Source organism: Paroedura picta, chromosome 6 (genome assembly GCF_049243985.1).
Source record: "Paroedura picta isolate Pp20150507F chromosome 6, Ppicta_v3.0, whole genome shotgun sequence".
Lineage (NCBI taxonomy): Eukaryota > Metazoa > Chordata > Lepidosauria > Squamata > Gekkonidae > Paroedura > Paroedura picta.
In genome coordinates, this window is record NC_135374.1 from 57,032,608 (window position 1) to 57,054,998 (window position 22,391).

General features: G+C 40.5%; 1 protein-coding gene across 19 annotated transcripts in view; it reads right to left on the reverse strand.

The window, feature by feature from the left end:
• The window catches only part of TIAM1 (TIAM Rac1 associated GEF 1), a 243,876-nt gene that overhangs the window by 18,095 nt on the left and 203,390 nt on the right, over positions 1-22,391 (reverse strand). For all 19 annotated transcript variants that reach the window (XM_077342518.1, XM_077342512.1, XM_077342529.1 and 16 more), the window contains 6 exons: positions 21,363-21,581; positions 16,606-16,709; positions 6,740-6,916; positions 4,036-4,104; positions 3,755-3,880; positions 2,019-2,127 (listed from right to left, as the gene is read on the reverse strand). In XM_077342518.1, the coding sequence (XP_077198633.1) occupies positions 2,019-2,127; positions 3,755-3,880; positions 4,036-4,104; positions 6,740-6,916; positions 16,606-16,709; positions 21,363-21,581 (804 nt within the window). The remainder of the gene's footprint in view (positions 1-2,018; positions 2,128-3,754; positions 3,881-4,035; positions 4,105-6,739; positions 6,917-16,605; positions 16,710-21,362; positions 21,582-22,391) is intronic.

Below are 22,391 nucleotides of genomic sequence, written 5' to 3' on the forward strand. Positions count from 1 at the left end.
CCACACAACACATACATTCAGCCCCATGCCCTTACAGACTGGACAACTCCTCCCCTTCCTCTTCCCACTGCCAAGTTATAGCGCCCGTTGTAACTCTGGTCTGTCCTGGTGAGGGCCCAATTGGAACGCGCTTCGCCACTTCTGATTGGCCCCTCCACTTGTCAGTCCAGGGCCAAGGGGCCAATCCGGGAGTTTTGATCATGGACACAGCCCATTCTGATTGTGTTCTAATAATTGAATACTAGAAGAATAAATGACTATTTGATTAGACTTCATATGCCTGTGGAATTCTATTTTCAATCATATTTTATAGTCTTCACAGGCAGCCTCACATTCCAATAATCATTCTAGAGCATATTCCAATAATGTGTTATAGATGTTATCAGGATATGCACCACAGGGGATCTTTCACCAAGGCTGCAGCTGGATACCATGACTTGCCTTATATAATACAAGTATGGGGGCAGCAAAAGTCACAGAGGGGGAATCCCCCCCCCAATTGCTTGACCAATATAACTCCCTTGGAGCTCAGCCACAATGGTGGTATCTGGGAGCTACTCAAGTCCAGAGGGGCTACTGGGCTCCACTGCTTCTTGGATTGGGCTTGGAGGGGCTCCCAGGCTCCACTACAGACTCAGCCAGGCCTTCTGGTAGCTCCCACACTCTGCCACTTCTATGGCTGAGCCTGGAGTAGTTCTCAGATTCCACCACTAAAGCCAAGCTCAGAATGGCTCCCAGGCCCCACCACAGCTGTGTCCAGGGCTGCTAGCAACTCCACCTCCATGGCAGGTCTACCAGCAGCTTCTTGGCTCTGCTATCGTGGCTGGGCCCACTGGTGGCTTCCAGAATCTATTGCCACTGCAGCGCCTTGTCCTTCTCCAGCTGCTCAACAGTAAGTGTGTTTTCTTTTCAAGCACAGACAACACTTTATTGAATTCAGGGGGATCTAAATCATACCTCAGATTTTTCTGGAAACTGATAGATTCCCCTAAGTCTACAGAAAAACCTTTAGGGGTAAGTGTAGCCCTGGCCCACAGGTTTAGCTATCTTCAGACGGGGTCCACACTTTCACTTAAACTTCACAGAACAAAAGCAGTAAGTATCCAGGTGTCAAATTAAGCAGGACTGAAAAGTTCTGTGATTAGCTTTCTCACCATTCTCTCTTCCACCATTTAAATACCCTCTCTAAAGCTGCACCAGTGCCTGTCTCCATCCTCCACCGCCCATGCAGCTTTGAATTAATTATTTTAATAATGGAAGGGGCAAGGGAGGAAAGAATTTCTCGCACAACTCTTCTCTGATCTTTGGAACATCTGCCTGGGTTGCTAATTAGCATTTAAAAATCACAGACATCCTAATCACAGGTCTAATTTGATGTATAGTTCACAGCTATTTAAAAGTGCTGCTCTGTGGAGGCTGCTCTGAACGGTGCATGAATCAGGTCTCAGCTCAGAGTCAAAATAAATTAATACCTTCAGCATGTAGCATAATTGAAAAGTTTGGCTGAAGATAAACAAAGCAATAACAAGAGCAGGTGGGAAGGATCGGCATAGCCCATCTGAAGCCAGAGCACAGTTACAAGACAAAAGCACCACTTTCCCACCCACTCATTGTCTCCCCACTGCAGTTTGTTTCCTCCTGCCAGTGCATTGTAGAGAAGAGGGGGGCACTGGGTTTTCAGCTCACAACGTGATCACAACTGTACAGTTCTAAACTCAACAACTTAATTTTGTAGGGATATGGGGAACAGTATTATCCTAATTTCTTTCTTTTATACTTGCCATCTTAAAAAGAGTGTGGTTTTAAAAAAATCTATTGCTGATATTCTATCAAGAGATGTCTTCCACTGAAGTACCAATGTTGCTTCTCTTAAGAGTACTCTTCAGCCCTCCCAACATGTCACCAGAAATTACTCTCTGTACATTCAGTATCACCTAGACCCTTCAGGCTGTGCTGAGCAAGTCTGAATCTTAAGAAAGTTATATTTAAAAATCACAGTTTGTTGAGGCAGCTCTTACCTTTCACAAGAACTTTTGGGACCTTTGTGTGACTGGCGCAGAAGGCACTGTACAGCTTGAAACGGTCAGCATAATAGAGAAAAGACCCGCCCAAGGAAAACAACACTTTCTAGGATCAAGAGAGTATAAATGGAGTATTAATTTCCCCTTCAAGAGGCTGTATGAAATGTGCAATACAATGTGCAGAAGAAATGTCTTTTCTCCCTTTTGAGAGCATTACAGGAGCAAGGGAAATTTTGTCATTCTGAATATACTGTCTTGACTGTCAAGCATATCCATTAGGAAACCACAGGCTCTAGAATTAAACATGTGAGAGAGATCGCTTAATACAGATTAGCGCTACTTAGCACATGTCTCATGCTAACTGATTGAATAAAAGGACCATTAAAAAGAAAAGATTGTAAACAAAGAGCATTTTAATTATGAATCCACATACATTTATCAACCCCTCAAATTTTTGCAAACTCAACATGGACCCATTTTATGATAGATGAAAGAATTCTGGCCTTGTTCATAAATTTATTTCCAGGGACAAGCAGGCCTTTCTAATTCTGCAGGAGGGATTAGCACCAAAAGAGAATCATCATCTTTTGCCTCCAAGGAGAAAAGGGCTAGTGGCCATACACAGAAAGTGGTTTGAAGACAGACTAGCTATGCTAGATTGAATTTATTATTTATTTAACCCACAGTCCTAGAGAGGACCCACACCCTGGAGATCATTTACCACATGATCCTGCCTTCTTGTTAAAGACAGACAAAAGTTTTTAAAAATGTAAACTGGAAGTACAATGAATTATAGAATGTACAAATACCATCATATATATGGGTAACACTTGAAGAAATACTTAGTCAATTTTTCAGCATTACTGATGATGGTTCTTTACTATTTTAATACTAGTAATAAACATTTCTTTTAACTTGAAAAGAAACAAACAGAAGCCAGAAAAGTTACAAGCAAGCAGCTTTTCTTCATGATTTTTTTCATGAAGAATTGAGCACATTTTACTGTTCTGAATAATTTTCCCCCAGGATTTTCCAGGAAATGGTGCACTTTAAGCTTTCCTGAAGAAAGGTCTTATGCAATAATATTTCTGTTATTAGCTCTTTCTTGACAAACCTTCAAGTGTGAAATTGTATAGTAAGTTCATATTGCTTTGTTGATACAGGAATTATCTATGGATCAAAATGGCATTCATTGTAGCAACGATGAAGTGTGTCTTTTTTTCTAACTAAAACATCTAGAATCCTACTTTGTTAATTATTTGCAGAAACAATCAGAAGTAATAATTTTCAAAAAAGTTGGGCGGAAAACCCTGTTCAGGTAATATGGTTGCCAGTTCCATCTGCTGGCACTGCTGGTAGGGAATGGGGAGTACTTTTGGGAGTGATGAGATGTGCTGACATCACCAGAAGTGACATTGGCACATCAGATAGGGATGCTCTGGCTTCTGGGAAAAACTCTATGGTAGAATTTTCTTCTAACCACAGAGTTTTGCCCGAATACTAGAGTGTCACCCCACCCCCACAAATCACTTCTGGTGAAATCAGCACATTGCATTAAAATGCTACATTCTTCCAGTTTGAGGTAAGTTGAGGGGGCTGGAGTGGCAAGATGCATCTGGAAATCGGGGTACCCCCACTTGGACCAGTGGACCTGGCAAACCTATCAGGAAATTACTCTTATTTAGTACCATTTTAAGTTAGAAAACAGATAACAGATCTGCAGCAAGGCTTACTTTAAACTGGTCGACTTTTTCAAGTTTTTCCAGGTCAGGGATCAACCTCACCCCATCTTCAAGAGTCTTCAGAAATTCTACTTGAAATGCTACCATTTCAGTCAGATTTCCAAAAAGAATGTCAAGCTGGTGAGAAAGAAACATTTCAAAACTGAGTTGGGCATCAAAACATTAACAAGACTTGTTTGGACTCATAATAGTCAACAATGTCTTATTCTAAATTTTAGGAATAGCATCAACAAACTTTTGTGAATAATGTCTTGCAAAGACAGAAACCATACCTCTTCCTGAGTCAGGAATGTTTCCTTTTGCAGAGGTTTCAGGTATCTCTCCATTAAACAATTTAAGTCCTAGAAATGAAAAACTGTTGTTTTAGCTGCATTTGCAACCAGATTTCTAGAAAAATTACAAGCTTCTTCAAAATATGCCTGACATGAGTATTATCAACATATTGTCATTTTGGAGGGATCAATTAGCCATTATTTGTAAATGGAACTTTCAGTTAAATGTATTGGTCTGACCTATTCTGTTAGTCCTCCTAACATTTACCTTTACTAAAGCAATAGTCCTGTACTTCCAGTGATATGCCATTTAAAAGATCATTTCATAAAGCAATTTGTATTTTCATTTCCCATACTTATACCCAGTTTTCAAAGCAATTTATTTATTTATTAGATTTTTTAAAATCACCACTCACCTGAAGAGTCTTGTGGTGACTTACAACATTAAAACCAGTAAGGTATAAAACAAAATGAAATAAATAACGAATACAAAACATTAATATTAAAATACATGATCATCACTATACTGAAACAGCCCAAACATCTGGTTACCTTCCAAAGGCCAACCTAAATAATTCAGCTCTGCATGCTCTGCAGAAGTTAAGCAAATCTAGCAGGGCACAAATGTCATCTGAGAGTACATTCCGCAGGGCAGCTGGGTGACCTTGGGCTCGCCACAGTGCTGATAAAGCTTTTCTGATTGAGTAATGATATCAGGGCTCTCCCAGCCTCACCCATCTCACAGGGTGTCTTGTTGTGGGGAGAGGAAAGGGAAGGGTATTGTAAGCCACTTTGAGACTCCTTTGGGTAGAGAAGAACAGCAAATAAGAGCCAACTCTTCTTCATAAAGTGAATTGCAGTAGTCCAATCTGGAGGTGATCATTGCCTTTTATATATGACAAATGGGGGATTTTCAGGGAACATCTAATTTTCCCCTCACTACTGTTCTGGCAGGGCACTAATAGTCCCTCACCTTATCCTGCTTCCTTCTCTTTTTACCCACTAGCAAACCTACCTCTATCTGCTCCCCTGTCTTCAGTTCTCCCTCGTTCCCTTCCCCCAGGAGAACAATTGCCAAGTTTCTCAGTAGCAGTCACCTGGTCCAGCAAGGATTTGAGTGGGGCAACTCATTTTCTCCTGTATCCCTTTCCCCATATTAGTTCCTCTTTTTTTTTCCTCTTGACAATTCTTATACCCTCACTTCTCCCCAATTACTTGTCTTCTTCTCATTCACCAACCAGCCTGCCTCTTATTTGCCCCCAACTTCAGCTATACTATTTAAGTATTTCATTTATACCCCACGTCTCCACAACGGGGACATTAAGCAGGTTACAACATTCTCCTGTCCTCCATTCTGTCTTCACAACAATTCTATGAGGTAAATTAAGCTGAGGATATATAACTGTCCCGCTGTCCATATCACAGTAATGGATTAAAACATGGATCTCCCATATCCTAGTCTGCAGGTGTAATCATTACACCACCCTGGCTTTTGTGGGGTGGCCACTGTTGAGCAACCAGTTTCAGGTAAGTCAAGCCTGTCATATGGTAGAAAGTAAGGATGGGCCCAAACTGGAAAAATGTGGTTCCCTTTGGTTTGTGGTATGCTTGGTTTGTGGGTCACAAATGTTTAGGAACCAAAAAGTTTGTGACACAGAACAGCTCCTCTCCCAGCATGCTAGAGATGCAAAACTTGCAAGGAATCTCCAAGTGACTTTCCCCAACCTGGTCTCCAGGTTTTATACAGGGTCCTAATTATACCCTTCCCCAAAGGAGGTGTCCCTCAGGAATGTGCTTTCTGGAGAAATGACGGGCAGTGGTTCAGGAGTGTATAGAACAGAACCTGCACAAGCCAGAGACAGCTCCACACAATTCTCCTCTAGATACCCTCCAAGTTATGTGCATATTGGATTTAGGGATCTGTGTTATACCTCCCTAGGAGATGCTCCCAGGAAAGTGCTTTTCAGGGAAATGTCAGACACAGGCTCAGAAGTGTATAGAATGGTCCCTGCACAAGCTACATACATCAAGCACGCTGGAAACCACCTCTCCTTCGGAAGTTTGATAAACATTTTGACTGAGCAGAGACCCTGTCTGGAAATGTATCTATTCATAAATTGCCACAAACTACTTGAAAGTCTATGGAAGGTCCATGCTGGTTGGCCAGCCATGAGCTGGCTGAACCTCATCACAAAATGTAGTTCATGAGCCAGTTCATGCTTATCTCTATAAATAAACAAATGTATAAAATAATAAAATCAACCTTTATTTTTATAATCTTCCCTTTCTAAATGCTCAGGTAACAATATGGGATAACATCAAAAACACTTATAATATACACAATAAAACATTTTATAATTCAGTTTGCCTCTAACTGGTTTAAATTTGGGGGGGGGGGCAGATGCTTAGTAGGCAGCTCTAGAAGACCGATTATGCAGGGGGCAGGAAATCTGGGGCAGCCGTGATTGTACACAATGCTGCTGCCATCCCAGCCATGGCCTGGTACAGCACCCCAGAAAGCCTGGAATGTTGCGGGTACCAGCAGGGGATGGGTCAGGCCAACGCCATGCATAATTTGCAGAACCAGGCCCAAGCCCCTCCCCCCAACCTACAGTGTCCCTGCAGGGACACTGCACGCCCCTGGTTGTATTAAGAATCAGATATTTTGATTACTATTAAATAGTTTCCCCCAAAAGCAGCTCACCTTGACATAGGTGCGTTCTGTTTCAAGGAGCTCACAAATAACCTTGCGCAGCTTATCAGCATCAGTTAGCTGTCTTACGGCTTGCTGGGGACCAGTAAATTCCTTAGGATTGATACTAAAGTCGGATGGATTCATCTCATGAAGACTGCGACAAAAAGCAGCAACTTGTTCCGTACTCTTTGAAATTAAGAAACATACAAAATTTATTAATAATTATATTATAATAACCATCAATAATGATGATAATAATAATAATCATCAAAATCTGTAAACTGGGCTATTATCACATAGCTGGTCCAAAACGCAGCGGCCAGGGCCCTCACAGCAACACCATGGAGGACCCACATTCGGCCAATTCTCCATCAGCTACAGTGGTTGCCAGCTGAATTCTCTGTCCTGGCCCCAACCTGGTGGAATGAGCTCCCAGAGGAGATCAGGGCCCTGATGGAGCTAAAAGAGTTCCACAGGGCCTGCAAAAGGGAGCTCTTCCACCACTCGGGGCGGCATGGCTTTTCCACCCCTCGCTGCCACTGCCCGCCGTCGAAAACAGCAAAAGGAAAAATTAAAACCTTTCTTTCCAAGCATTTTAATCCCAACCTGATATTAAGTTCCAATCTAAAATTAAGTTTTTAAAAAATCACTAGGAGCTTGAACAGTGCACATATATTAGATATGGAAGACATGACAGCTGTTAATGTTTGAACACATTTGATTCAGGCCTTAAATGAAGCTGCAAACTCTGCACATGGGCTTTACACCTAAAAAAAAAAAAACTTCACCCATTTCTTTGTGCAACCTTCTCCATCTTCAGGAGCATCTCTTCTTTTGATGGATTCATTTTACAGAGAATGATATATATATTTTTCATATATTTAAGGTTTCCAGAATGTAAATTTCAAGACTACAAGAATTTTTTTTTAAATCTACAATATACAAACTTTAACAGGCTACATTTTAATATGATACCTACTTAATCATATACCTTAATTAATATACAGCAAAATAACTCGTATGCTCATGTTTGGATCCATTTCTGCTTGGAAAATTACTTGTCTTACAGACTATGTTAACTGAGAGATAAGAAATAAGTCCTTGCAATCAGTGCTTGAAAAATAAGTAATAAGTGCTTCTAACATTAATAACCACAGCTAATAACTGACAGAACTGTGTCTAGTAGCAAAAAGACCTCTTTCCTTTTCAACAATGCAACAAAGTTCAGCTATCCAAAACAACTATATATCATTTGACTGTAAGATCACTGACAGGAAAAACTCACTAATTATATAATGTTCTTTTAGCTGGATAAACAAACTTCAGACAAATCTAACTCTTTGAGTACTATCTGGTGATGCTGCACATTCAAAAACTGAAAATCACTGGATCTCTCTCCTACTGCTGTAAAGTGAAATGTACCATTCTTTCATTATTTGTTATATACAGTTGTTTGCAACAAATGATGCATGTGCCAAACAGAAACTGAGGCTTTCTCAGTGCCTGCATTTCTGTATTTATGTTTAGCTGTTCTAAAGAACTGACATCATCAAAACAATGTTACACTAATGATTCCATTGTTTGCTGTATTCAGACCCCACCCCCCAACATACTAAAATTCAGATTCCTTGACCCGTTAACCACTGAAAAATCCTTTTTCAGCCCAAGTATTTCATGCTGCTGTATCCTTTCATGCATATTAATAAGAAAGTGTAGCTACCAAATTTCTCTGGAGTCCTCTTCAGACCACACACACAGACACACACACACTCAGTGGAATCAAGGAGAATGGTCTCAGATGTAAGCTGCAGAACCAGTTCTTAATTCTTTCAAGGAGCTTTTGCAAAAGAACTCAAGCAAGGGCAGCTTAAACTTGAAAGGAAGAAGCAAAATCCCCAGTGCAAAATAAATGTCTCTTGCCTGTGGCTGGGGGAAAGCTGATTGGCTGCAGCCTGGACTATTTAAGAATATTAAAATGTCAAGCAATGAAGCAGATTGCCAATTAGAAAATCTTTGAAAGCCAACAGCTTTCAGGAAAAATAATATTTTAAAAAGCAAATATCACTCTTATATGCGGAGAGAGAACGTGAGGGCATACATATCTTAATGTATTTTGACTGCCACTAAAAATAAAAAAATCAGGCATAAAATGCTTGGATAATTGAAACATGTGTGAAAAAATCATTATTATGTTCAACATCAGATACGACATAAGATAATTATCTGCAATTTCATGAGACAGCTGCCCTAATTTAGAGGGAAGGAAACGGATGTCCAGTAGCACTTCCGCTCAGCGGGGCTTTTTTAAAAAGGACATCTGTTACCAAAATTCTTTTTCATCTCTTTAATCTAACACCACTAACGGGGGGGGGAGAGAAAGAAAGAAAGAAAGAAAGAAAGAAAGAAAGAAAGAAAGAAAGAAAGAAAGAAAGAAAGAAAGAAAGAAAGAAAGAAAGAAAGAAAGAAAGAAAGAAAGAAAGAAAGAAAAGCCTTCACATACTCTAAATTCATTCATCCATCCAGTTTGGAAGTTTCCTGTACAATGGCATAAGCTGATCCTAGACTAAAACAAAATATTTTAAAAAGACACTAAGCAGGGAATGGATAAGAGATGGTGAAGAAATAGGAAGCAAATAGTATATGCAAAATAGACAAGCAGCATATTTCATGCTCTTGAATTTCCTCTTTCAACCTATTCCTTTTTGTAGGTGAACATTCAGAACATGTGGAAGGAGACCTACTCTACATATGCACATCTTATTAGCATAATGGATCTTCCTGTACTTTGTACACAAATGCATTTCCTTTTCCCACTGTTCTCCCACTAGGCCCACATTGTGTGCTTGTGTGTGTGGGGGGGGGGGGGGGCGGAATTGGTGGGAGAATGAAAGAGCAGATGAAAGAGCTTTAATGTCTATATTTCCTGTTCCATGGGAGGTTGCTTTATATTGTGGTCAGGTCAGGAAGCCTTTTCTCCATAAGAGCAGCTTAAATGCAGCCAGAAGACTAGTAGCCATGGTGGTGCACATAAGGGTGTGGCCTCACCTATCATTTGTCATGCCCCTCCAATCAGCACTAAGGGTTGTGAAATCTGTCACAAGTCTTCTACCAATAAGAGAGGCCATTTCCTTCCATCCTCCTACCTCTCTCCTAGGTTTTGCCAAAGAGATAGAGATTTGCCTGACCTCCTCCCCCATGCCTCCCAGGCTTTGCCAATGAGGGACAGTTTCTTTCTCTCCTCCTGCCTTCCTCCCAAGCATTCCCGTTGCACGTTGCTTCCTGCACAAAGTAACTGGTTCAGCTGTGTTCTGAAGTATGTGACACACCTTCCTAGTTTGTATCAGTCACAATATCTGTCATCTGAAATACTTTAGTGCATTAAGGTAGAGGTTTTGTTTTTTGTTTTTGCTCTATTTTAATCTGGGTGGGGTGTGTTCAAAGGTGGTTGGAATCACATGGGGTGGGTGGCAGCAGTGGCCTCTGTATTCTGCCTCTCACAAGTGGATTCATGACCATTTTACAGTATGTGCTGGTGCCTGTGCAGCTGTTTTAGCCCTTGAAAACACTTGGGACGGGAGGAAAGAGTTCTGCACCACAAGCCCACAGTAGATCATGGCATCACAGCATTGTAAAATGTGGATAATTAATTGATGCTAGTAACAATTCTGCCCTCTCTTTTAACTGGGCTCAGCAGATGGAAGGAAGTCAGGCTCTGTATCTGTAGAGCTTCTCTTTCCAACCACATGAAGCAAAAAAGCTACCCTTCATCTCCATGCCAGGCAGGCTGCAGCTGTGAAGGGAAAATGTATGTACATACTCACTAGGGTTGCCAAATCCATGTTGGGAAATTCTTGAGACATTTGGGAGATGGAGCCAGGGGAAGCTAGAGGAGGACATTAATAGGGTATAATACGTGTCCTCTGATATAGCCATTTTTTCCAGGGGAAGTGAGATCTCTAGTCTACTAATCACTTTTAATTCTGGATAATCTCCAGGCACTGCCTGGAACTTGGCATCCCTATTGCATGCCAGTCTTGCATGCCTATAGCTATCCTTATATGAAGCCAAACCAGAGCAGAGTTTGGGGCTTTTATTATTGGGAGGAGGAGTTCAGTGAAAGATCATAGAATCATAGAGCTGGAAGATATCTCCAAGGTCATCTAGTTTGACCTCCTGCACTAAGCAGGAACTCACAATTACCTGCCCACCTACCCACAGTGACCCCAATTTCATTCCCAAGTAATCCACGCCACCAACAAAAATCTCCAGAATCTAGTCTGGTCTGGAGGAAAATCAGCTACCATCCCAGAGTTTTTGTTGTTAGGTGTGAAGTCATGTCCAACCCATCACGACCCCATGGACAAAGATCTTCCAGGCCTTCCTATCCTCTACCATTCCTCAAAGTCCATTTAAGTTTGCACCAACTGCTTCAGTGACTCCATCCAGCCATCTCATTCTCTATCGTCCCCTTCTTCTTTTGCCCTCAATCGCTCCCAGCATTAGGCTCTTCTCCAGGGAGTCCTTCCTTCTCATGAGGTGGCCAAAGTATTTGAGTTTCATCTTCAGGATCTGGCCTTCTAAGGAGCAGTCTGGGCTGATCTCCTCTAGGACTGACCGGTTTGTTCGCTTTGCAGTCCAAGGGACTTGCAAGAGTCTTCTCCAGCGCCAGAGTTCAAAAGCCTCCATCTGACATTCGGCCTTCCTTATGGTCCAACTTTCACATACATTGCAACTGGGAAGACCATAGCCTTGACTAGATGCACTTTTGTTGGCAGGGTGATGTCTCTGCTTTTTAGGATGCTGTGTAGATTTGCCATAGCTTTCCTCCCCAGGAGAAAGCGTCTTTTAATTTCTTTGCTGCAGTCTCCATCTGCAGTGATCTTGGAGCCCAGGAAAATAAAATCTGTCACTACCTCCATTTCTTCTCCATCTATTTGCCAGAAATTGAGAGGGCCGGATGCCATGATCTTGGTTTTCTTGATGTTGAGTTTCAAGTCAACTTTTGCACTCTCCTCCCTCACCCGCATCAAACAGGCTCTTTAGTTCCTAGTTGCTTTCTGCCATTAGAGTGGTATCATCTGCATAACTGAGGTTGTTATTTCTCCCTGCAATCTTAATCTCAATTTGTGAATCATCTAATCCTGCCGTTCTCATGATGTGTGCTCCACATACAAGTTAAATAGGCAAGGCGACAGTATACAGCTTTGCCGAACTCCTTTCTCAGTTTTGAACCAATCAGTGATTCCATGCCCGGTTCTCACTGTTGCTTCTTGACCTGCATATAGGTTTCTCAAGAGACAGATAAGATGCTCTGGTATTCCCATCTCTTTAAGAACTTGCCACAATTTGTTGTGCTCTACACAATCAAAGGCTTTAGCATAGTCAATGAAGCAGGAGTAAATGTTCTTCTGGAACTCTCTAGCATTCTCCATGATCCAGCGTATGTTAGCAATTTGATATCTAGATCCTCTGCCTCTTCGAAATCCTGCCTGTACTTCTGGAAGTTCTCGGTCCACATACTGCTGGAGCCTAGCTTGTAGGATTTTGAGCATGACTTTACTAGCATGAGAAATTAGTGCAATGGTGCGGTAGTTTGAACATTCTTCGGCATTGCCCTTCTTTGGGATTGGAATGTAAACTGACCTTTTCCAATCCTGTGGCCACTGTTGAGTTTTCCAAATTTGTTGGTATATTGAGTGTAGCACTTTTGAATAGTTCAACTGGAATGCTGTCACCTCCACTAGCTTTATTGTTGCTGAGACTTCCTAAGGCCCATTTGACTTCACATTCCAGGATGTCTGGCTCCAGGTCAGTGACTATCCCCTCGTGGTTATCAGGGATGTTAAGCTCACTGTTGTACAGTTCTTCTGTATAATTTTGCCACCTTTTTAAATCTCTTCTGCTTCTGTTATTTCCCTACCATTTTGGTCCTTTATCATACTAATCTATGCATGAAACGTTCTCTTCATATCTCCAATTTTCTTGAAGAGATCTCTGGTCCTCCCCATTCTATTGTTTTCTTCTATTTGTTTGCACTGCTCATTTAAGAAGGCATTCTTATCCTAGGTATTCTCTGGAATTCAGCATTCAGTTGGGTGTATCTTTCTCTTTCTCCCTTGCCTTTAACTTCCCTTCTCTCCTCAGCTATTTGTAAAGCTTCCTCAGACAGCCATTTTGATTTCTTGCATTTCTTTTTCTTTGGGATGGTTTTAGTTGCTACCTCTTGTACAATGTTGCGAACCTCCGTCCATAGTTCTTCGGGCATTCTGTCTATCAGATCTAATTCCTTAAATTAAATTTTAAACTGCACACCACAGTGATTCATAGGTACAACGAAGGGGTAGGAAGAAAGCAGTTTCCCTCAAAAGCAGCTCAACCTCGCTTTGCTAACCCAATACAAGCAGGCTTGTATGAACACGTAAATAAATGATGCTAGAAACCAGTTACTAAAACTGGTATCTCTGAAATGACAGAAATAATCTAGTAGCAACCGGTTACTAAAGTGGCACAAAAAAGTGGCTTGAAAATGGACTATATGGAAACAAATCCATTATGTGTTTGCCACTCATGTAAAATTCTTTGGTATAGCAGTTTAGGTTACATGTTCAGTTTAGGTTTAACAGGAATACACAATAAATTCAAAATGTCATCCTAAAAATATTTTCCCATTTTTAAAGCATGCACATAACACACAAGAACTTGGAGGGGAGACTATCTGGTTCTAGCACCAAATCTCCAGGCGTCTCCCCACCTGGATCTGGCAACCCTGACCTACCATCCCCCACTGTTGGTCAGGGGTTACCTGGCAATACTAAACACATTAAAAAGGAATATTGCAGACAAACCTAGAGATTATTAACAATTCAGGCAGTTGGTTATAAAGGATGTAAATTTTGCTTCATATATTTCATCTGATAATCATAAGGCCACTGAAACCCCTTTTAATTTGCAATTTAGTAACTACAGCAAAATTTTACCTAAGGGAAATGCAACAGTAAAAAGGGAGGTAAAAGAAATCATACAAGGACATAGGTCACTTCTATCTCTGCAGAATTTTAGTGATCTACTTGGGATGTAAGCACCGAAAAATATTCAAAAATATATGTAAATTAATAATCTAGAAGAAATTTTCAAATGTGGTAATACCTTTCTGACTTCCTACTAGTCTGGTACTGAGCATATCTAAAAGTTTATTATTATTATTGTTGTTGTTGTTGTTGTTGTTGTTGTTGTTATTTCAATTTATTTCCCGCCACTCCCAAATGGCTCGTGGTGGGTTAGTGTCTTAAAACCCCATTAAAACTCCCATTAAAAGACTTAAAAATATCACAGCATGGCGGCATAATAATAAAATCCCCTTCCTATCCCCCTTCCTAAAAAAAGGGGGGGTGGAGGAGAAGGAGGTTAACCGTGTTCAAGAAGAAGCCCGGGGGAGAGCAGTCGATGTACCACAGCAGCCCCAGCCTCAACCATAGACCTGGCAAAAGAGCTCCGTCTTGCAGGCCCTGCGGAATGTTGAAAGGGCCTGCAGCTCTCCCGGGAGCTCATTCCACCAGGTGGGGGCCAGGACTGAAAAGGCCCTGGCCCTGGTCAAGGCTAAGTGTGCTTCCCTGGGGCCGGGAACGACCAGAAGATTCTCACTCGCAGAGCGCAGAGCCCTGCAGGGGGCATAGGGCGGTAGGCGGTCCCTCAGGTATGTGGGTCTCAGCCCGCGTAAAGGACAGGTAGGGCGCTAGTAGCCGAGCTTGGCAAAGATGGAAAAATGCCTGGCCAGCTACTTTCCTGACCTGCGCCTCCATAGTCAGGGAGGCATCAATGGTCACACCCAAATTTCTGGCCTGGGACGCGATGGTAAGATGCACCCCTGCCAGGGTGGGTAAATGCGCTTCCTGTTCCTGCCCCCAAATTCCCAGCCACAGGACCTCCATCTTGGAGGGGTTGAGTTTCAGGCGACTCTGCTCGAACCATTCTGTCATCTACCTGCATCAATAGACATTAATACTTCCCTCCTCCTTTTTGCACAAGCAGTCCTTCCACTGCCAAGCTATGATGGAAGGGGATCCAGGCTTGAACGTGACAAAGGGTCAGGAAATAAGAGGCTAAGAGCTTTTTCCTTCCTTTCTACTATGATACTCTAACAGGATAATGTTTACAACTCAGGGTTACTTTACATGTATTTCATACATGGATAGAATTTTCTTAAGTATACATACATACATACATACATACATACATACATGCATACATACATACATACATACATACATACATACATACGCAAATACACATTTATTTTTGCCATGTGCATATTTCATGGTATACCATGAAATGCAGTTTCCTAGGCCACTACAATAGACGTTTGTGTGCTTGTCACACAGGTACATGTGTGATGTATGGAATTTCCTTCAGAGAACTGAACTCTGTTTAGCTGCTGCAAAGCAAAAGTTTAAAAGTAGCCAAACAAAAAATGCAGATCACAGAATAGATGAAGGGGGAGCTCAGACCTGTTACTGATTACCAAGCCAACTCTGAGTATTTTGGATTCTCTAGACCAGTGGTGGTCAAACTGTGGCTCTCCAGATGTCCATGGACTACAATTACCATGAGTCCTAGCCAGTATGATACTGGCAGGGGCTTATGGTAATTGTAATCCATGGACATCTGGAGAGCCAGTTTAGCCACCCCTGCTCTAGACTATGGGTGACCCAATGTGATGCCAATGAATGTTATGATGCTCATCGACTCCACTCCTGGTGTCCATCAGGTGTTTTTAGATAGTGGGATCAGGTGTGAATTTGCCCAACAGTGTTTTTAATTGACCACTGGAAATGTGATCAGATTTCCAAATTTAAATGACATCATTTCAGCAGCAGTTGCCACCACAGTGTTGGTTTAATTCTCCCTTTCACTCCTCCTTCCAATGTAATTGTTTAAAGTTACCTGTCTTTCAAAGGAACATGTTACAAAGGAAGCATTTGGGCTTCCTTTCTATGTATATAACTCTGCCTTCCATGGTAGCCATTTTGGGGTTGTGTCAGAATTCCAAACATGCCTTACACCTTTAAAACACTGGGAATTCCTACTCCAGTATTCCCGGTTTGAGATTTGTTGTTACCCACCCTGGGCTGCATAGGGAAGGGCGAGTTATAAGAATAAAGAGTAATAATCATAGTAAAGGATATTCAGAATTTATTTATACTCTAATTGAAAAGGATTTGTTGCACTATTTTTTGAGAAGTTTGAGAAATGAGAAAGCAAAGAGGGCTTCCTTTTCCAATTCCTAGGCATGTAAGATGGTAGGTAAAGTCGAAGAAAAAGAATTACCATGCACACATGCAAAAACAAAACCTAACAGTTTCCTTCTGTTAATATGCAGCTATCAGTAAGCAATTTGTCCAGCCATTTTATATAATTGGAGAGTTCTGTGTCAATCAAAAGTAGCTTGTCTGGTATTGCTATTGCATTTAGGATGCCACCATGGAAACTGTGGTACCAGTTGAAAAGCATATATATAATTTTGTATTTAAGATACAAAGAGGTGAAAAGGAAGGAGGTAAGGGGAAACATGATATGTCGTGTACGGTATTTGGACAGGTTAATATGAGGCAAAGGACACCCAAATGTGTAGTCTTCAGTATTACTGTCACATGTTCATGATGGGCAGAGGGGAGAGCATTGAGATTCAGCTGGTGGTAATGGGCTGTAATCAGAGCTCTAATTGGTTTCATTCCATATCATTTGTAAACACCTTAAAGACAAGATCAACATTCCCCTGGAAGAGAAGCTCTAATCACACACAGCTGTGAAGTCAGGCTAGTTTTGAGCCCTCCAAGCCACAGCTATTTATACAATATGAAAAGAAAAAAAGTTCACACCTTGCCAGTTTTATCAGCCTCATCAGAGGACTCCAGGGGAAGCACTTCTGCCTCTTCTGGAGTTGTCTCAACACAGTTGTCTTGTTCGCTGCAAAGAAAGTGTCCTAACAAAATGAAAAACACACATGAAAACAGGGAAACAACATCACAAGGGTGCAACACAGCAAAGAGTGATATACCAGAAGCAAATAACTTAATAATCTTTCTGTCTGAGCCCATAACTGAAAGACTTCTTAAACAGAGAGAATCTGATGCTAAAAGAACCTTGCAGGCAGATCAGTACAGTAAAAATTAATGCTTTCCATGGAATTACCACATAATCTGAACCATTTGATGCTATAATTTTGAAAGAGAATCAAAACTGGACTCAGAAATAGTTTTCCTAGAAAGATATTTTGATCCGCCTACATATTTTTTAAAATATAACACATTTACTATGAGTTATCATGTATTTTGCTCTCAAACATTTTACTTTCAGAAATGCCCTTGTAAACTCAAGTATTCTAGATGGGCATAAAGCAGGGTTTTTTTTTAAATTTGGCAAATGCACCCAACCCAGCCTACTATGACTCTGGTACACACAGCATGCTAGAAAAAAAATGTTTCTAAATATGTTTGTTTTGTTTAATGACTCTGCATTTGGGCAAGAAGATTACCATTTCTAAATCAGTTTTAATGGTGATAGAATGTTGGGATTTCTCACCAAGCAGAATTACTTTAAGGACACAGATGGACTGAATACAAAGATCTGTACCTATCATAAATAAAGTACCATGTGCAGTTTTGGAGGCCTCACTTCAAAAAGAACATGGACAAAATTGAGAGGGTTCAGAGAAGAGCGATAAGAATGATCTGGGACCCTATGAGGAAAGGCTGAGGGACTTGGGAATGTTCAAACTGGAGAAGAGGAGGTTGAGAGGGGACATGATAGCCCTCTTTAAGTATTTGAAAAGTTGTCAGAGGAGGGCAGGGAAAGGTTCCTGTTGGCAGCAGAGGAGAGGACCCCCAGTAATGGGTTTAAACTACATGGAGAAAAATAGCAGATAGATATCGGGGGGGGGGGGATTTCACAGCAGAGTAGTTCAGCAATAGAATATATCATCCAAGTTCAGCTAACTTATGTACAAACTTGCCTATAACCAACAAATTAAGAATGTGTTTAAAAATTGGAGTATCCTTTCCTCAGCTGCTAAGAAAATATCTCAGATCCAAGCTGGTCTTTTACCACATTAATTTTTTTTAATTCAGTCTCTATGACTATTTTAGAAGTGTTATTTAAATAACAGAAAAATCAAGACCATAGTCCTGAAATTATATTACCATTTGAATAGCATCATTACTAGATTTTCAAATATTTGATCCATTAATTAAGTAATTATACATAGTTTAAACAATTTTAGAAGAATCTCATTTTTGGATACCATGAATAAATATCTAATAGTCAAGGTTTTCACAACACTTCAATTATGCTTCCTATCCTACCTGACTTGAGCAGTTTCAGTTTATCTCCAATGATTAACAGTCTTTTCAAAGCCACATGAAAATACATCTTCAACTCTTGCTATACTAACAAAGCCACTACTTTTTATAGCTGACTGGCCTCTCCTTCCTGTTATAAGAAAAACATGCTATAATCTACTTCCTGCAGTGTAGACACTAATCCCAGACAGAAATAAATTAAAACACTTGGGTGGCCAAACATACCAAATATTGTACTGCCAATTGTATCTCACAGGCTCTCCCCATCTTTTTGCTTTGAAATTTATTTAACTGTAGTACAGCATCTGCCTTATTTATGTCACATTCATTATATATATTGTACACCTTTATCTCCAGAGTTCTCTAGATACAGTATTAATTTGTTTTTACTTTTGAAGGGGTGATATAAATATAGTTAGGGCTACCCACTAAAATGATAAATGTGAACTTTATTTGCAATGGAATTTCAGACTATGAACTTGGATAAAACAATACTAAACAATACTAAACTGATACTATATTCCTTATAGAAACAAGAATATTTTTAAAACGTGAGTGATTTTGTTAGTCAGAGCCATGAGATGACATACATTTAGAGATATATTTTTCTTTCATAAAAATGTTATTTTATATATTCACTCTGGATTAGGAACTAAAAAAAGAAAAAGAAATCTTCATACAAAGAACAGTGACAAAACTCAGAAAAATCAAATCAGAGACGTATCCATATTTTGTCCAGGGTTTCTCTCTTCTTTCATTTCTTAAGTGAATGAGGATTTATGACTGATGAAACATATTAGAAATGACTAAATATTTAAAATGAAACATGACATTTATTGGGTGTAATAGGAATTAAAGAAAAACTCAAACAACACATTCAGGCTGCTAACAAAATTTGTTTTCAGAATATTGCACAGAAATTATACAGGGAAGCAAATGTAATGTCCAGCTTGAGTTTGGTTGTGATGCCAGTTCTCCTGATTAGAAGTCGCCTCTCTTAACCACTACACCAAGCTGTCCCTGAAGTTGTCTCAAACTGAGTCAGCCCATTATCTCATCCAGCTCAGAACTGTCCACTCAGACTGAAAGTGGATATCAGAGGCATCTGTCACTAGAGATCCTGTAAATGGAACTGCCACTTATTGACTCTGAGACCTCCTATGGGTGATGCACAGCAAGGAAAAGGGTAAAGAGACAGATAGGAATGACTAGGTCTGTAGCTGTTGAGTCAGGTCTGATTTTTGGTGATCCTATGGCTTAACTGTCATCACATTTTTTGATCTTGCATTGTTTCTTTTAGTTGAATAATGCTGTGGCCAGTGTCCATTTTGATCGTATATACCCACTGTATTCTTTGTCAGTCTGATTTCCTTTTACTGCAGCAGGAAAAGGCAGGAACAACCAGTCATGCCAGTAGAAAATGGGCTAGGTGGCCACTCTAGCTGTCCATCTTCCTGCCTTTTACTCTGAGGGAGGGGGCCAGTAGTTCTGATTGATGATGCTAAACTGGTGGGAAGATTTGGTCTGGTTATAATTTCATGATAAAGGATGTCTTTCTTTTAAGTAGTCACTAACAAATTAAATTGACAATGAGCTGGTTTCATATAGCATAATGATGACATCTTGTGGTAAAGGAGAATTCTCCAAATTCGGGGGGACGGGGAAGACGGGACCATTTGCGAAACTTCAAAAGCCAAGCTATATTTTCTTTGCAGATGCTTTTCTCAACTTAGTCCAGCAATAGCCTTAACATGTTTAAATAAAACAAAAATGTTTGGGGCAGTTATGACTGAAGCACAAAATGAAAAAGTACAAATTCTCTTTTACAGCTTGGTTTTTGAAAGCAGATCTGTTCTTTGCTCCCCTACTGGTGCCAGAAGATGATTCCAGGACCTTTTCTGCATGGGGGCTAAAGCCCAGGCTGGCATTTGTCTGATTGCGGGGCTAATCCCTGCTTCCCGATAACGTTGGCACCAGCCTGGTGATGGGCTGACTTGGTTGCCCTGCGGCAAGGGAACGTAGATTCTTCCCATGTTCCTTCTTGTGCTGTGGGTGCCATTGAGGCTGGGGGAAAGAGGTGAGAAAGTCACATTCCTGCCTTTGTCAGGGAAATAGACAGGGAATGGTTCAGAACAATGAAGTCCTGCTCCAATCACTGGAAATCTTATTAAACTACTCAAATATACATTCCTCTGGTTTCTGAGGTTTTCAGTAGGTTTTGTGATTCTGCCCAAATGCTTCCAAGCATATCCTTGCAAGCCTAATGACTATAAAGTCTCAAAAAAGAGACCATCAAAAGCCTTTGTACTAAATATGACTTTTCTGTTTTCCTGTGTAACCTCAGTACACATGCAACTCCAGAGGCTACAAGCACAAGTTTTGTTCCTGATACTCTCCTATCAAGTTGGCTGCCTATACCTCAAATTAGGGACTTAGTTGTACTTGCTCCTTGATTCATCTCCACTGCTCTGAGAGTTTGGTTCACAGCTAAATTTCTCAATAGCTAATGTGAATACCATTAATGTAGCTAACACTTACTATAACTTTGACCACTAATACTTTGAACATTCTGCATACTTTATTTTTAAGATCCCTGTCCTGAACACTAAGCTTCTTGTTGGAAGGGTTTGACACTAACTTCACCAAGCAATCTATACAATACTTTTGTATAAAACTCTGCCATATACATCAGGAGGATGTGGTCTCTTCATCTCCAGAAAAAACACCAATATACACCTAGCATAAGAGTTTTCCCTCTCAGTAGCTTCTTCACTGGATCTTTATTGATTCACTGAGAATGCTGGCAGTTTCACATGGTCAAGGGATGGCTATAATTACCACCCTTAATAATTGTTTTTTTTGGGGGGGGGAAATACCCTGGTGATCTATGAACTAGAAGAAAAAGAAGAAGAAGAGTTGGGTCTTATATGCCGCTTTTCCCTACCCGAAGGACGCTCAAAGTGGCTTACAGTCACCTTCCCATTCCTCTCCCCACAACAGACACCCTGTGGGGTAGGTGAGGCTGAGAGAGCCCTGATATCAGTGCCCGGTCAGAACAGTTTTATCAGTGCTGTGGCTAGCCCAAGGTCGCCCAGCTGGTTGCATGTGGGGGAGCGCAGAATCAAACCTGGCATGCCAGATTAGAAGTCCACACTCCTAACCACTACACCAAACTACACCAAACTAATTCTTAGTATAGCATGCACCCATGTGTAGGGATGGTCAGAAGTAAGTCTGGCATGCTTTTATTTATTACTTTTTTTGCTAAAGGAGGATACCTTGGCTGTTGTTGAGAGATCTCAAAGGACTGTCAGTCAAGTCAAAAGAACTGTCTGTGCGGCGTGGTGGTAGCTGTGTTAGCTTTTGCTCTGACTCAGGATAAGTCCGCACTGTAAGGCATAGAGAAGGCTGAACAAGAACATCTCTTAGCATGGCTGAATTCAGATCTTTGGCAGATTTTTTATTAATTTCAACAATTTCATCACCAGCTTTCAAGCCTGCAAAGAGAAAGTAGTATATAATGAATCACAGCAGGTTATTGCATTCATTTCTGTATTTTAAAGTATAAAACTTGGCATTATTAATCAACAGTAAAACACATTTAGGGCTGAGTCCATAAAACAGTTCCTCTACACTAATACAACTTAATCCTGAGTAGCAGTCTCAGCAAAATCTAGACATATCTGGTAATTAGGGGCTACATGGGACTTTGGATATGCAAATACCACCAACGTGGCACTATTCCTGGCTGGGAGGTATTTGTAATTTGTTAGATCATTTACACACCTGGGGCCGGGGGATGAGCTAATGTAGGAAAGCATGCTTATAGATCACGCCCACCACACAGCCTTTATAATCTTGTTTTAGCCACTGAATATTTCCAAGTCAGTATTTTACACCTTACTTGCCCAAACACCTAGCACTTACATTATTCTAAGTTATTTCTGAAGTTTCAAAATGAACAGATTGAATTAAAGTTCCTGTCATTTGTTTTGTAGTATAATTAGCCCATTTAATTTCCTTCTTGGAAGATATTGTACACTACTGTCCTGTTTTTAAAGTACTTTCTCTGTAAGTTTATTCCCTGAGTCATCCATAAATTAGTTATCAATGGTAGCTATAATAAAATAGAAAAATAATCTCTAGTCCACCATTATTCTGGAATTACTTTGGGTAATAAAATTTTATGATTTAACAGAAATTAAATCTAAAATCATCTGGAAGAGACAATGGGTTGGGATAATTTTGCAATGACACTTAAGTTAATGTTAATGAGGCAAAAGTATATCTTGGCTAGCAGAAAAAAG